This window comes from Glycine soja, chromosome 13 (genome assembly GCF_004193775.1).
Source record: "Glycine soja cultivar W05 chromosome 13, ASM419377v2, whole genome shotgun sequence".
Taxonomy (NCBI): Eukaryota; Viridiplantae; Streptophyta; class Magnoliopsida; order Fabales; family Fabaceae; genus Glycine; species Glycine soja.
In genome coordinates, this window is record NC_041014.1 from 26,802,161 (window position 1) to 26,817,616 (window position 15,456).

The 15,456-nt window shown below is 34.1% G+C and overlaps 3 protein-coding genes across 4 annotated transcripts; 2 read left to right on the forward strand and 1 right to left on the reverse strand.

Annotated features, from left to right (window-relative positions):
- On the forward strand, positions 1-3,298 carry LOC114380875 (transcription factor VOZ1-like). 2 transcript variants are annotated; one of them, XM_028339985.1, is made up of 6 exons: positions 1-216; positions 633-890; positions 1,014-1,163; positions 1,626-2,103; positions 2,414-2,791; positions 2,973-3,298. In XM_028339985.1, the coding sequence occupies exons 2-6, from the start codon at positions 663-665 to the stop codon at positions 3,017-3,019; spliced, it is 1,281 nt and encodes a 426-aa protein (XP_028195786.1). In that variant the 5' UTR covers positions 1-216; positions 633-662; the 3' UTR covers positions 3,020-3,298. The 2 variants fall into 2 exon arrangements, with proteins under 2 accessions (XP_028195786.1, XP_028195785.1); XM_028339984.1 differs by having other exon boundaries at positions 2,414-3,298.
- Positions 3,299-3,976: 678 nt separating this feature from the next.
- Positions 3,977-6,069, reverse strand: LOC114380944 (transcription elongation factor 1 homolog). The gene is made up of 5 exons (XM_028340086.1): positions 5,950-6,069; positions 5,271-5,396; positions 5,024-5,094; positions 4,478-4,499; positions 3,977-4,388 (listed from the first exon to the last, which is right to left on the reverse strand). The coding sequence occupies exons 2-5, from the start codon at positions 5,381-5,383 to the stop codon at positions 4,322-4,324; spliced, it is 273 nt and encodes a 90-aa protein (XP_028195887.1). The 5' UTR covers positions 5,384-5,396; positions 5,950-6,069; the 3' UTR covers positions 3,977-4,321.
- Positions 6,070-9,327: 3,258 nt separating this feature from the next.
- On the forward strand, positions 9,328-15,420 carry LOC114382398. Its single transcript, XM_028341784.1, has 8 exons — positions 9,328-9,767; positions 10,528-10,731; positions 10,883-11,374; positions 12,007-12,117; positions 12,430-12,615; positions 14,250-14,453; positions 14,568-14,688; positions 14,776-15,420. The coding sequence occupies exons 1-8, from the start codon at positions 9,387-9,389 to the stop codon at positions 14,886-14,888; spliced, it is 1,812 nt and encodes a 603-aa protein (XP_028197585.1). The 5' UTR covers positions 9,328-9,386; the 3' UTR covers positions 14,889-15,420.
- The last annotated feature ends 36 nt before the right edge of the window (positions 15,421-15,456 follow it).

Consider the following 15,456-nt stretch of genomic DNA (forward strand, 5'->3'; position numbering starts at 1 on the left):
ACTGCAATGTCCCTATGTTTTTTTTCTGTTTTTTTGTTGTCCCCTTTCACACACTGATCTTGATCAGTTGAGAAAGGGAATCAGAGGAGAGAAAAAAAAACATTTTCTCTCTCTTCTCCCTTTCCATCTCTTTATATGACTTTCTCACCTTAAATCTTTTTCTGAAGAGAGATCATTGAACCTTGTATCTTTAATATACAAAATTTGGAGTCTCAGGTGAGCATGCATGGCTTTTCTTTTTTCTAAATCGGATCTCTTGGCTGAAAACTGTGATCATGTACTTGTTTTCCTTTGAGCTAATATTGTCTTTTGCTTCAGAGTTGGAGATTGTTTAATGATGCTATGCTCAATGCTTTTGATTTGCTTTAGTTAATCTTTTTTATTTATTTTTCTTGTTTCATTTTGTTAAAGTTGCTTCTAAATAATTTGATTATTCTGATCTTTGTTAATGTTTCTGTTTTTTTTTTTAGTTAATTAATTGAAAATGGGGATGTTGGAATATTGGTTTTAGAATCTCTGGACTTTTGGGGTGGAGGGTGAGCTGGAATATGCTCCTGATCAATGACAATGATCATGATAAACTTATCTGGAAGTTGTTTGCATCATAAACTCAGTTATATTGGTGAGTGTAGGGTCTTCTAGGCAGGACTTAAAGTTTTGTGATGAAGAAAATTTCCAAGAGCAGCTGCAAGTTAGCATCACACAGGCTCTTTAAGGACAAGGCAAGGAACCATGTTGATGATCTGCAGGTGATGTTCTTGGATCTGCAGTTTGCCAGAAAGGAGAGCCGTACTATTGATGCTGCACTTCTGGAGGAGCAAGTCCATCAGATGCTTCGTGAGTGGAAGGCTGAGCTTAACGAGCCATCTCCTGCTTCCTCTTTGCAGCAAGTAAGCTAGCTCATGTAGTCCTTGATTGTAACCTGTAATTTTTCAATTGTGAATTTGTGGTTATGTGTGAACTTTGAATGACAATATTTCGATTTGAGTAGTTGTATTTATGGCTGACTATAGGGTGGCAGTCTTGGTTCATTCTCTACCGATGTCTATAGGCTATTGCAGCTCTGTGAGGAGGAAGATGATGCCACTAGTCCATTAGTTGCACCTAAGCCTGAACCTAATGATCAGATTATGCAGGCTGGGGCTAAGGTGATAGTCCAAGAGGTGTGTGCCCTTTTCCTTTTGGGGGATTGTTCATCCATTTTGACCATAATTCATCTATTTTGTGCCTTTTTCTTTTTCCTTTCTGTGGCTCTACAATTATTAATTTTGAAGCTTCTCTCTTGTTGTTGGGGGCCCTATTTCAATTCATATGTAGAATGAATGCTTCAGAATGATTGATATCTTCTAATGCAAACTGAAATGAAAAAGATTGTAACCTGATATATTATCTTTCACTTGCGTTAAGCTTTTTCTTTAATGTATTTTTTTAATCTTCCATGTATGGATTTGCTGGTTTAATCCTTTGTTAGAAAGTAGAAACTTAGAATTAATACTAAATTTCTCCCCACTCAAAGCCCAATTTTCGTTCTAATGCATTATAGTTTTAACTATTATTTCAATGCCTGTCAGCAATTTGGATATCTCAGTAATAGTAATGAATTTCTTGGTTTAACTATAAACCAGGGTCAGCATCAACAGGAATTACTATTACTTAAGGAATGCAAACCCTTCACTGTAGGATTTCCCAACTTGGATGGAACTGCTTTAGAGTATCACCAATTTGATATCAATAAGGATATGGATGACAGCTTCTATGCTGGTACAGGTTTTTGTGAGGAAGGTCGTGTTCCTCACATATCTAGCTATCTGCCAAGTGTGTGCCCTCCTCCTTCTGCTTTCTTAGGCCCAAAATGCGCACTTTGGGACTGTCCAAGACCAGTTCAAGGCTTGGACTGGTGTCAAGACTATTGCAGTAGCTTTCACGCCGCTCTAGCTTTAAACGAAGGACCACCAGGGATGACCCCAGTTCTAAGACCTGGGGGAATTGGACTCAAGGATAATTTACTTTTTGCTGCTCTTAGTGCAAAGGCACAAGGAAAAGTTGTTGGAATCCCAGAATGTGAGGGAGCAGCAACCGCAAAATCTCCATGGAATGCACCTGGTAATTTGAATTTGATGCCTCCTTATCAAATTTAACTAGAACGCTATATCCAATCATAGATTTTTCTAGTGATTCTTTTAAAGAAGATTTTTCTAGTGATTCTTTTAAAGAGTGAATACCACATGTCCCGACAATGTTAAGAGTTTTTACATTGTCAATCAATTAAAAACTGTCATGCATGATAAGTTTGTTAAATTTTACAATAATTACCTTAAAAGTGATGTCTAACGTGATTTCTGATTAGTTAGACAGTGTAAAATGTGACAGTTGAGAATATTAATGTAATTAAACAATTTCCATTTGATTGCAGAGCTCTTTGATATATGTGTTCTAGAGGGTGAGACTATTAGGGAGTGGCTATTCTTTGATAAGCCTAGAAGGGCATTTGAGAGTGGAAACAGAAAGCAGAGGTCACTGCCGGATTATAGCGGGCGTGGATGGCACGAGTCTAGAAAGCAAGTGATGAACGAATTTGGAGGGCTGAAGAGATCCTATTACATGGACCCTCAACCTTTGAACCTTTTTGAGTGGCACCTTTATGAGTATGAAATTAGCAAGTGCGATGTGTGCGCCTTATACCGGTTGGAACTAAAGCTGGTCGATGGGAAGAAGAGCTCCAAGGCAAAGATAGTAACAGGTGATTCAGTTGCTGATCTTCAGAAGCACATGGGAAGCCTCTCTGCCAAAGGTAGTAGAACCAAGCTTGGCATAGGAGGTGGTGTTTATTCAGCTTCTAACAGAGTTGCTCTACTAAATGCACCTTATCAATACGGCTTAACTTCACCATATGATGACTATGTTGTTCACAACACATTAGACTATTATGTGACATGATTGATCTCTTTTTCTTTTCCTCTTTTTCTTCTTAGGAACAAGACAAGGTGATTTTTTATCCTTGTCAAGACATTGTGAATAGCTCATTCTCACACAAGTGCTGCATTAGAGGCTTGCTTGGGAAGATCACCAACAATTGGTGAGTGATAGAATGAATCATCAGCACAAAGTTGCAGCAATTCAGTCCTCTTGACTCTTTATTTTCTTAATCATGCTAATGTAAGCTACTTATATGGAGGGCACATAATATTGGCTGTGTAATAAATGTTTGTGTCCCTTCATGAGAATTTATCCATTGAAAAAAGGAAAAGAATCTTCGAAAGTCAGCATTCATGATGATATGCCTTGTTTAATTTTTTTCGTTACGAGGTGACTTCTCTATCTAGACATTACAATAGGGCATCCGATACGATTAATTTTGGAGTGATTTAAAATATGGTTGTGGACTTGTGGTTGTTGCAAATCAATTTATCTCAATCCGCTTTTAATTACAAATCAATAAAATGCCGACTTTGATTAAAAAATGACACCGACAATATATCTATATATATTTAAATGTTGTTCTAACAATAATATTAAAAATACACCTGACTAATATATTAAGGTTTGTTTGGAAGGAGTAAAAGTATAAAGAAAGAAAATTAAGAAGAAAAAACACATAACGATGTTTTTTTTTGTTGAAGAGAAAATAAAAATTAAATCTGAAGAAAAATTAACTTCAAAAAATAAAAAAATAAAAATTCTTTTCTCACTTTTCTTCCTATTTAAATTTTTTTTCTCCCTCATTTTTTTCCTCTAACAATAGTCTAAATATCTGTCCATTATATTTTTATGGCATGTATAAATTAGAAAAGAAAGAGAAAAGAATGAAAAAATAAGATGATTTCGTAAATTGTTTAATAAAAATATAAAGTCAGTTTGATCATTTAGATATCAAACAACATTTCTCTCTTTTTCTTTTTCATTAAGAAAAGATAAAAAAAATTAATCATTTCCCCGTGCGAATTAATCATTTCTTCTTATTGTGTAAACAAAAAAAGAAAAAATAATATTTATTTTCTATTTTCCCTTCCTCTGTCATTTCTTCCATGTCACTTCCAAAGGATAAGAAAAACACTCTTTACATATGCAACCAGCACACATACAGAAACAGTATAATAGTATTAGATATTACAGACTAGCTTCTAATCCAGGTGGCTTCATCTAAAAAGGACAATTATTCTCATGTTCTTGCACATGCTATTACATAACTAAGCTATTACATGGATCATATAGTTGCACCAGTGCTCACATCAGGAACTGACATAGTTACAGGTTGAACTTTTAAGATATAAAATTGGCCAGTTAATCCATTTTGACAACCACAAGAACAGGAATCTGAGCATCAGTGCTCAGCACCATCATCATCCGGGTGGTTCACCAGTTCACATTCATCAATCCACTCACTGTATCTGCATAGTTGAAAACAAGCTCCTTGAGTCATGAATGCCATGGACACACAGAGATGGAGATATATTTCCAACATATTGATTTAACTTACATGTCTATTGGCTCTGATAAAGCTGCGAACACAAGAAAAGGATAATTATTAGCTACATTTGTAATGTGTGCTCTCAGAAGATATATAAAATTGTCAATAGAAAACTTTTCAAATCTCGTCAATGAAAAAGCAAAACACTTCTTTCTCAACCACAGTATGACAAGGGAAATGCACTTTCCATTTTCTTTCAAATAGGCACAAACAAGAACATGAGAAGTGGAGATAAATTTATTCCTAATGTTCTGCCAAACACTACAAAAATGATAATTTATCACCGGTAGGAATTAAACATTTCTTCTCTTTTTGCAATTCCAAAATGTCAAGCTAGGTAGCACATCCCAGTAACTTCATTTTAGTTAAGAAGCATTATCAGAAACAAGTATTAAGGGAACATCATCTGTGTCTAGTTGCTTTTTATATATCACCGTATATATTAGCTATTTCCCATTTCCCTATCCATTTCCAGCCATGATAAACCAATTTGAATTAACTGCTTCACTCGGAGTCAATGTCACAAAATGCCAAACACATCCCATTGAAACAAACCTGTGATTGTAGTGCTAAAGCTCTCTTGGCATATCCCACAGATAGCTTCCCCTATCAAGTTCTTCATGTCACTGCCAAAAGAACCCCAAAAATGAGCTTCAAATCAAGTATTCTAACATGCAAAACAGAAGGAACCCAATTGATTCTACAGAAATATATGCATCAATGTCTTCGGAGTTTGGATGCATATTGAAATCACACGCACACACATGGTCACATCCTTTACAAGTAATCAGGAAGTGCTTACAGGCGGCATTCGACACTGCTGCCATGATTGCAGAAAGGGCAGCTGAAGACAGTATCGAGCTTATCCATTCGCTTCTTTGGAGGAGGCTTTGCCTTTGCCTTCCTTTTTCCCATGGCGGCTTAAACCCTGTTTTCCATATATATATATATATATAAAACAATGCAGTGAACTGAAAACTCCTCCTTGTTCCAAAAATTGAAAATCTATACAGACATGGTTTCATCATAAAACAAGCCACAGTCCCATCCCATCAAAACAATCAAGCATCTCCAGCAATTCACTCAAGCAAGTAATCCCTTTTTCACGTGTTGTTAAGACCAAACCAATGTGAAATATATAAATTACAAACCTAAACGATAAAATTAATTTTGTTTTTTTGTTAGAACTTTTCGGTCAACAAACAATTTGAAGGAAAAAGTGTTAAACTTCCAATCTCTGTTGCATCGGAGACATGAAAACCTAAGGAGAAAAGAAGCGGTTCACATCGAAATTTCAACAATTTTTTGTTGCCAGGTTGATAGAAAACACAGAATCTTGCGGAACAAAGTTATGCCCTTTTCCTACTCTGTTCCACAAATTTTCTAGTCAGGCAAAAGGAAGAAAGGAAATAGGGAAATCAAATCAAACACTAAGCGAACCCAGAAAAATTGAAGCAGAAAGAGAGAAGAAAAAAACATACCTTGATTCTGATCGAACCCTAGAGAGAGAGAGGGGGGGCGGGGGGGGGGGGGGGGAGAGCGTATGATGTGTAATGGTGAAGAACACCAAATTTATTCAATTTTTTTTTTTACAGAAGCCTTTTTTTTCTTAGGTTACATTATAATTTTCGTTTCTTTAACTTTAGGTTCACAATTTTGATTTAATTTAACTTAACTGGTGAATAATGGTGTAAATTTTGATGAAATGAAAATTAACATTAACATTTAACAATTGAAATGAAAAAAAAAACATATACAAAAATTATGTATTAGATCAAAATTAAACTTTTTTAAAACCTAAATACGAAATTTGATTTTTAAAAATTTTAAAACTAAAAACGAGAAATCATCCGTATAGAGCCTAAAATTGCATATAAGAGAGAATCAAAATTATAATATAATCATATCTTTACCTTTATGAACATTCTATCACTCCCCCTACTTTACAATTTTTCTTAAAAGTAAATGTTAAAAAAATAAATATTATAAAAATATTTAATATTTTGTATAAATAGTTTTAAACAATTTTTGTCCTATAATTGTATTTGTATTCACTCTCTTGAAATTTTATTTATTTGAGTTCTTATTCAATATTTTGTTTTGATATTAATTATCCTTATAATTTCTAAAACTATTTTTTTAAAATATAGATATTTTTACATTAATAAACTGGTATTTTAATTTATACATAATAAATTATAATGATTTTTTATATGATTAAAATTCGTAATGAAAATGGTTTTAATATGTAAATTGAATTAAAATTAAATTTATAATAAACAAGTATTTTAAATATACAAATTATATTTTAGATTTGCAGTAAATAATTTAAATTATGATATAAAGTTATTTTTAGCTATTGATAAATTCTTTTAAAAAAATTATTGAAATTTAGTGTTGAGATAGAAATAAATAAAAAAAAGTAGATTAAAATGGATAAATAGCTAAGAAGATCATGCATATGGGTAATGATATAAAGAATATAACTTGAGGTGATTGGATGGGTAGATTTTTTTTCTTCTAATTATATAATTTTGAGATAAACATGTTTTCCAATAAGATAAAAAGAATCTAATTAAAAGAATGAGATTGTCACTCTCTAGATTATGTAGTATTATTATATTAATAAATTATTGATCCGAGTGATATTAGTAACTAGTTAAATTTTTTGACAAAGATTAATTATTGATAATAAAATTGATAAATATTTTGTATCAATAACATGATTATTGTGTGTGTGTGTGTGTGTGTGCGTGTGTGCGTGTGTGCGTGTGTGTGTGTTGTGTGTCTATCTAATCATTTTTAAATAAAAAATATATATATTTGTCATTTTTAAAGTTTAAGATAACATCAGTTATTATTTTATCAATTATACCCTTAATTTTTATCTAATCTTTAATTAATTTATACACATGTATTTATTCTGAAATAGAAATAAAAAAGGATAAAATAAGAAATCTTATAACTATTTTATTATGATCAAGACATCTTTTTATTTTTAGGTAGAAACCTTAAAAGACAAAAAAAATGAAAGGAATACTAAACAAAGCACAAAGGCAATCATTGCAATAAAAAAAATTCAAGAGCATTTTTTTTTAAATAATATAATTGCTACATATACATACATTACATTCTTCACACACAAAATACAACTGTAGTTTAACAATTAAGAATACTAACATTGCAAAACAACAACAAGGGAAACCTCAAATTCAAATTTAAATTCCACCCCACATAATAAATAAAAAAAACACATGGAAGCACTCTTTTAATCCATAATTACACACTTGAAGACAAAAAAACAAAGCAAAACAAGCATATGCCTACAGAGACTCAAAACTCACCAAGATAATAGTGAAAACACTCTATTTGATTCATTTTGTTGACCAATTGAGGAATCTCCTCACTTGACACCCATCAAAACTTCCTTGATTGAATCTCATCTAAACACACAGTATAAAAACACCCAATAACATACACACAATCTTACATGAGCTTAATGTGCCAGAGAGAGAGAAAAAAAAGGGAAAATGCAAAAGATAAAGGAACAAAGTTAATTAGTATGGTTCTACGAGATAATAGGATTTTATCAAGGCGTGATTTTTCTAAAATTTCTTTAAGGAAACATAGAAGGAAAAGTGAATTTTTTTTTAGTTGGATTAGTTTTTCAAATCTCAATCTAGAGAGGTTGGAAATGGCGTTGACGCCAAAGAAGAAACATGAGAAGTTGAAAGATTTTGGCAAAGTTGGTAAGAAGAGAGAGACAAGAATGAGTAAATAGTTTTAGGTTTTAGGTATAGATGAATGGTTCAGATGCACTCTCCATCTATACTTATATTAGAGCCATTGCATTTAAAATTGTTAGAAAAAGGTTATGAAATAAATTACCTTTCAAACATTCCAAAATTGACATAGAGTACATGAAGCTCTCTTTGCTGAGAATGCGACATGTGTGAAAACTTTCTAGAAAATGTTTTCAAATTTATACACTATTATATATAGATGCTAGTATTTTTGGTTTCAACAAAAGGAGATGCTACTATTTTGTGAGTTGATCATATTATGAAAAAATACTCCTTTCATCATTAAACTCAAATCTCTCTATTGGTTCTCTTATTTTACTACTCATAATAATAATAATAATAATAATAGAAAATTGGAGAAATTAAATCAAGTATTTAAGTTAGTATGATTCACAAATTTCAAGTATTTATCAATAATTGTTAGCATAAGTGGTAGTGATTTGTGTCTCTTAACTAAGTAGCTTAAGGTTCCAATCTTGACTTTGGATAGAAATAAACTGTGTTGGAAAGAAAATACTCACCTCATGTGTGCTCAAGGTTCCGACAAAGATTAGTCACTTGACAAAATGAACCTGTTGATCCATCGCGCAAGTTAAGCTAGATTACAAAAAATGTTGACCTAAATAAAAATAGACCTATTTGGGCTGGGCCAATAAGTCTGTTGGGCCAAATTGGAATCAAGAAATATATGCTCGAATTCAACTCAACTTATTTTGGTCCAATTTTTTTTTCCTTTTGAATTTATATACATTTAGACAAAAAAAAGTAAAACATGTCAGTATGATTCAACCTGATATGTCACTGGGCTTGGTCAAACTTCAAAAAATGAGACCCATGTAAAATGTGGACTAACTTGGTCTAGTCCATTTTTCTCACTTGGCTCCATGGATCAGGTTGGTCCACCCATTTTGCCCTCTTATTAGCTTGGACTTTTGTAGAGCTATTCAATGTCGTGATTAGAAAAAAAAAAAAAACAAATTTCAAGTTTTTTTGTTTGGGCCAACGGGAACAACTTTTGAAGAAGTGGCCCAACCCAATAGTCTATACAATTACAGTACGTTGAATGATAAGAGCGGAAGAGGTGAGGAAAGCATCGTCAGGCAAATGCAAAGGCAATGGCCGCTTCCTCACTGTTTTCCCCTGTTCTCCCCTACACCAAATTCTCCTCCTCAACTCTGCGCTTCACGAACTCAAAAAATTCCATCTTTGCCCTCTCGTGTTCTTCTCCGAAGAGCATTCCTGTGACGGAGAAGGAGGTGCTCCAAGCCATAGCTGACTCCGACGGCAAGAACCTCCCATGCGTCAGAACCTACGACAACGACCTGTCTCAGCTCACTCTCGTCGGAACCGTCGATTTCAACCAAGCTTTGACGGCCGCCGCCGCCGACGGCGGTGAAGTCGCCTCCGATCACATCGACGCCGGCTTGGACGCCATGGTCGTCGAAACCGTGTTCCCTGCTCCTTCTAGCGACCACGCCACTGTCTCCACTCGACTGGTTCGTTCATCGTTTCGCGAAATTGAAAATGGAGAATCATAAAATGTTACGAATGTCAAAGCACACTGTATATTCTTTTCAATTTTATATCAATCGATTCTTGTTTAAGGAATTCTCTTCATTACATGTTCTGTTTCGTGCACGTAGGAGATAGCATGGCATGATGTGATAAATGTACTTGAAGGTTATGTTACTTAGGCGTGTTTGGATAAACTTCTTTATAAAAATAAAACAAACAAAAAGAAGGAAAAATGGATTGAGTTTCTCTTCTAAGCTAAAATCAACTTAGAGCATGTTTGAGAATACGTTGCAAAATTACGTTGCCAACAGATCAGTATGCTTGCTTTTGCGTTCATTCTGCTTTTATCCGATGGATTTGTATTGGAACGTCTGTCACAACATTTTCAACTGCAAACCAATCATGCACTTATGCATGTCAGCTTTTATAAAAGTTAATTGCATAAGTTGATTTTAGCTCATTTTACCTGCTTATTATTTTTCTCCTAAAAGTGTTTATGGAGACGTTTATCCGAACACAACTATAATTTTGTGTATTGAGCTACGAGTGCATTAGGGATGAAACATGGTGTATGTTGTAACGAGGAGATTGTGATGTAAATTGCGAACATATTTGAGGTGCTTGTATGTGTTAGGCTGCAATTGTGGGATGTGTTTGTAATTTTGTTTATTGAAATGTTTTGGTGGGGGCTTGTGGCAATGCAATTTGTGGATTGAATTTCAAAGCTTGTTGTTTTGACAGTTCTTACCTGCTAGGAAAGTTAAAGAAAAAGCCACTAAGCTCAGGAAGTCTTTCCCCAAAGATGCATTTTCTGGCTCTGCGTCTAAGAATGTACTTGCTATGACCTTTAGACAAGTAGTTTTGCAACAGATTTGGAGCTTTGACCTAACCGTCTTTCAACCAGGAGAGGAACGGAAGATGGATGATCTTGAAACACCGAGAGAGGTTCTTGGCCTTTTGTTTCTTTTGAAGTTTTTTTTAGAGTTTTGATATCTCCATTGCTATTGTAAATTGTAATTTCATATTATAATGTCTGTCCTGCAGGTGGACCTGATACTGATGCGTTGAGTTCTTTTTATGCATTTCATATGAGCAGGTTCATGCATCTTTTGCTCTCAGCTCATCCGATGAATATCTTATCTCAGTGCTTGCAGAAGCCATTTGCATATCTGCACTTCAAAGCACCCAAATACAATTTCTTGACAAAGCAAAAGGTGGTAATAGAGGTGGTTTCTTTCGCTGGTTTCAGAAGCCTGAAAGTGTACAATCAAAAGATTCTGCAATTATCTTATCCAAATTATTTGAAGATGAGATAGTTGAAAATGCTAGGAGTCTATTGGATAACTATAATTTAATGAAGGATGGCTTCAAGCCTGTGAAAATTAAGTCAGGGCATCATTGGTGGAAGCCATCATGTTATGAAAAGTTGGAGAAAATTGGTGGTTCTGATTTCAGTGCTTGGGCAAGTGAGTATGTACCTGCATATCGGTTAGAGATTGACACGAAGATAGTGGGAGATTCCAAAATTGAAGGTTGGAAGAAGTCTGCAGAAAATAGGTGGGAAGTTCTTTTGACCCACTCTCAAATGGTACTTTAACTTTTCCTTTTGCATTGGCCTTTTATTTTTAATGTTAATTTTTATTTTCAATTATTGGGAGTTGTGGCTCAACTATTTTAGTAAGCTTAGCAGTGGGCTTTATTTTTGTCTTCAGTTTTATTAAAAAGAGAAGAAAAAGAAGATAGTAAAGACCTTTGGCTTAATATTATTAATTATGAGTTGTGGGTAGCCTCCCCTCTTTCTCACTTCAAGTTATTAGATATCCAAATGATAGTCTGCTTTAACCACCTCTGAGTGGGCCATAGGCTACAATTGTTGGCGATTAATTGGACTGTATGGGCCTACAGGATCAAAGCAAGTCCTTAAAGTGTATCTCATTAAAACCACTAAAACATAGGTATAACTTCATCTGAAGTTTCTCTTTAAATTATTATTGTTTGAAACCAGTTGTAACAATTTGTTGGAAGTTTGAATATGATGTCTTTAGTTCAATACATGGTTATTGCTCTGTTTATTTAGATTTGCCTATTGCATATACACCTATGCTATCGAAGAGTTGTACTTCGGTCACCTGAAGTTATGTGATAACTGTGTCATTGATATTTGATATCATGTATACAATATATGCCATTCGGTAATTAGTTTAACAAACAAAATTGCAGGTTCAGTTGGCTGAAACACTAGATATATACTATGTGGATCCTTATTCGCTACCTTATAAACAATTATCCTGTGGTGTGGCTGCCAAGTTTGCCAACGTGTACAATAAAAAGGTAATCTAATGCCTCTTGTTTTTTTTTCTCCTTTAAATCCAAAAAAATTTATTTCGTGACATCCATTGTTGTGGACCAAAAATGGGGAAGACCAAATGTCCTTTACAGGAAGAACAGTGTAGAAACTTAGATGCTAATGCTGAAATAAACGCCAAAGATATAGTTTTCGTATACAAATAAGTAAACAAGGACAGTTCTCATTGAATTTTTTCATTAGTTAATAGTTATATTTTCTTTATTAATTGGTTTTTTTATTATGACTGTTGAACAGAGTACATTATTTAACTGTTTTTTCTTTAATTACTTTTGTAGGGGAATTCTTTTCCAAAATTGTTGTCATTCGCCCTTGCAAGTGGTATATTTCTTGTAGCAATTAGTGCTCTGGGTCAATTTTGTTTGCCTTGGTTATGCAAGGAAAGGAAACACTCTGTAGAACATAGATCTCTACCATCATCGGAAGTGAATGTTGCAATGAATGACTTTTTTGATACAAAAAAGGTTTGCACTCTATCCTTTTTTCTTTTATTCTTTTATGCAATTATAATGATTATTATGTTGAGAATATTCACAAGCAGTTTATGCACAATTTGCATCCCCTTTATAGGAATGGGTAAATAGAGTTCACTACTAAACTACCTCCTTATTGTGCTTCTTTTCTTTCATTTGTACTTCCAAATAGTCCATATTATTTGAAGTTTTGTCACAACTATTAAGATCTGAACAAAAATTGTAATTGTTGTAGACCTATTTGAGTCTTTTGTTTAGCATTTTAGACTTCTTATCACCATCATAGTTATCAATTCCAGTGTGTGTCTTTCCCTATCTCAAATAAAGAATGAAATATACAAAAACAGTATATTTTCCTCAATTTCATTCTCAACTACTTGCAGCAGAAACAGAGTATGGCTTTCCATATCTCTCAAATAAAGAATGAAATATACAACCCCCCCTCCCCCCAACACACACACACCACCCAAATAAAAATAGGACCAGTGTCCCACAATAACTGGGGTAATGATGGAATTTTTCTATCAGCAGTAGCAGCCTCAATGGCCATGAATTTTGGGATAGCAGCTGCTAATTTGTGGCCACAACTCCTGCTACACAAAAACACTCCACCAGAGTCTGGAGTAGCAATGCTATGCTGCTATAGGGCACTATTAGCAACTATGATCACCATATTAACATTACTGTCTCGTAGCCATGGCCCTTTCCTTTTTTTTATATACTTAGATACCTTTACTGTTCAAATTGCAGCATACATGCCTTATTATGTTATTGATTATTGAAAGAGAAAATAAACGTAAACTGTTTTTTATATAAAAGAAGAATTCATTTAGAAAGAAAAGATTACAAACCAGGAGAACCTGGGAATCTTTTACAAAGGACACTACAAATTTAAGTTTGTAGGGGTGGGGTTGTGAACCAGTGCCCAAGGCTTCCACCTAGTTTTTGTGTGTGTGAAAAAAAAATTGTTCAGAAGAGCCAGTCCATCCCTTTTCATTTCAGACAAACAACTTCCCTTTCAAAATCAAATAGCAGAAGGGAAGCTAACTAAACAAACTTATCCCATAAAAAAAGTGTGGAGAAGTTAGTTGCTAAAATTTCCTGAATTACACGCCTGCCAAATGCACCATACTCCAGCAAAAAATGCACAACTCAAAAGTGCCTTATTGCATTTCCTACAGAGAAAGGCATTATATAATGTTAAAATTTAGAACCCCAATTCTTTAATGTCAAAATTTAGCAAGTGGTTATATAACATTTTCAGGGATAGGCTTGAATGTTCACACATTCAAAATGGGCTGCACAAGAAATCTATCTTATTATATACAAAAAAGATAACCATATTTGAGACAATGAAGACACATTATGAAAAAAAGCTTTTCTAGGAAATGGATTGATCTCTAATAAGTTATAATATTGAAAAACTGACTGGATTTTGCCACTGGCTTGTGCCCTATTGTTTGCTGTCCAATGTTTAACACTGACTCTTTAGTGCAAAGGTTATAGGTCATTTTTTGGTAGCTGTGTTTCTGAGTTCCTCCTGGCATATTTGTACTGTTTGTTTAGTGGTTTATGGCGCCTTATACTTCTTTCTGAGAACTTGTTTGGATCTTTTACATGGATAGTTGGAAGAGTGTTGTGTGTTAGCTATTGCTAAGGTAAAGGACACTTTTGGCTGGTTGGGTGAAATTAAGGTGGAGGATGGTATTGGTGTCTGGATTGGAGAATTGCCAGCTTACTTGAGAGGTGAAGGTGTTGATACACTTTCTACTTCAGAGAATATAGATGCAGATGCAAAAGTGCCCATACAAGACATTGCTAGTTACCAGGTACTCCAGAATTTCAGAATATGATAATTAATTTTCTCCTATTATAATATTGTCAGGAAACTCTTATTACTGCATTTTTTGATGTTCTTGCCCTTGCAATTGTTTGAAAAACAGGTGGTTTTCTCTAGTGAGAGGAAGATAGTTGGTTTTCAACCTTTGAGTCGTGTTGCTGTCAATCATTGGGCTGCTAATCCTTTAGCAAGGGAGCTATATAGAGGGAAAAAACTTTCTCCAAGTAGGATCTAATTGCTGTTGATACTTTATTTTTTATCATAACCTGCTATTAAAGTTGCTAACTGTTCTCTTGGATTTTCTCAAGCAGGCCTCATTGAACCAGGTCTCAAGGTGCCCCTTCCTGAAAAAGTTATCGTTGTAGAGTTATTAATGTCGATAAATCCAGATGCATATTTTGCTCTAGCCAGGCGATTCCGGTGATCCTTTTCTTGGGGTAATTGTAAGACTAGAAGCTAGTCAGGCCCTAGGTTGACTAACCAATCGGAATATTGTAGATTTAAGGTTATATGTTCCCCCTAAGTGAAAATTTTCGGGCACCACCTTGAGTTTTTTATCAGTTTCTTTTTTTTAATAGGCATCCTGAATATTTTAGCACATTGTTTCAAGATAGTTCATAACCCTTTCTCAATATGAATCTACCCGGAACATCATTTATGCATTGATTGACTGAGAAAAGTGATAGGGAGGTGGAAACAAGAGAGAAATTAAGAGATAAAGATATTAGAGAGAAAAGAAAACAAAGTGAAGTGCATATGATGTATTGTTTGGATGAGTGGAAATGAAAAAGAAAAAAATGGAGAAAAAAAATTCTATTTGTTTGAATAAATAAGAGTGGAAGAAAATGAACATAATGTAGCTATATACATTTTTACCTTTATGTAAGGAGGATTGGGGAAATGGAGTGGTGCATTTTCTTCGTGTGTCCCATACAATGATACAAAAATTCACTCTTTCTATGTTGAGCCAATCAAGTGAAGTTTTCTTTTTT

Excerpts from the sequence above, each read along its gene's own strand:
- LOC114380875 (XM_028339984.1), top strand. The coding sequence starts at position 663 with ATGAAGAAAATTTCCAAGAGCAGCTGCAAGTTAGCATCACACAGGCTC. Across the intron at positions 1,164-1,625 it reads CTAAGGTGATAGTCCAAGAG|GGTCAGCATCAACAGGAATT; the intron begins GTGTGTGCCCTT and ends ACTATAAACCAG. Across the intron at positions 2,104-2,413 it reads ATCTCCATGGAATGCACCTG|AGCTCTTTGATATATGTGTT; the intron begins GTAATTTGAATT and ends ATTTGATTGCAG.
- LOC114380944 (XM_028340086.1), bottom strand. The coding sequence starts at position 5,383 with ATGGGAAAAAGGAAGGCAAAGGCAAAGCCTCCTCCAAAGAAGCGAATG. Across the intron at positions 4,500-5,023 it reads CTTTAGCACTACAATCACAG|CTTTATCAGAGCCAATAGAC; the intron begins GTTTGTTTCAAT and ends TTGTGTTCGCAG. Across the intron at positions 4,389-4,477 it reads TTATCAGAGCCAATAGACAT|ATACAGTGAGTGGATTGATG; the intron begins GTAAGTTAAATC and ends TCAACTATGCAG.
- LOC114382398 (XM_028341784.1), top strand. The coding sequence starts at position 9,387 with ATGGCCGCTTCCTCACTGTTTTCCCCTGTTCTCCCCTACACCAAATTC. Across the intron at positions 9,768-10,527 it reads CCACTGTCTCCACTCGACTG|TTCTTACCTGCTAGGAAAGT; the intron begins GTTCGTTCATCG and ends TTGTTTTGACAG. Across the intron at positions 11,375-12,006 it reads TTTTGACCCACTCTCAAATG|GTTCAGTTGGCTGAAACACT; the intron begins GTACTTTAACTT and ends ACAAAATTGCAG.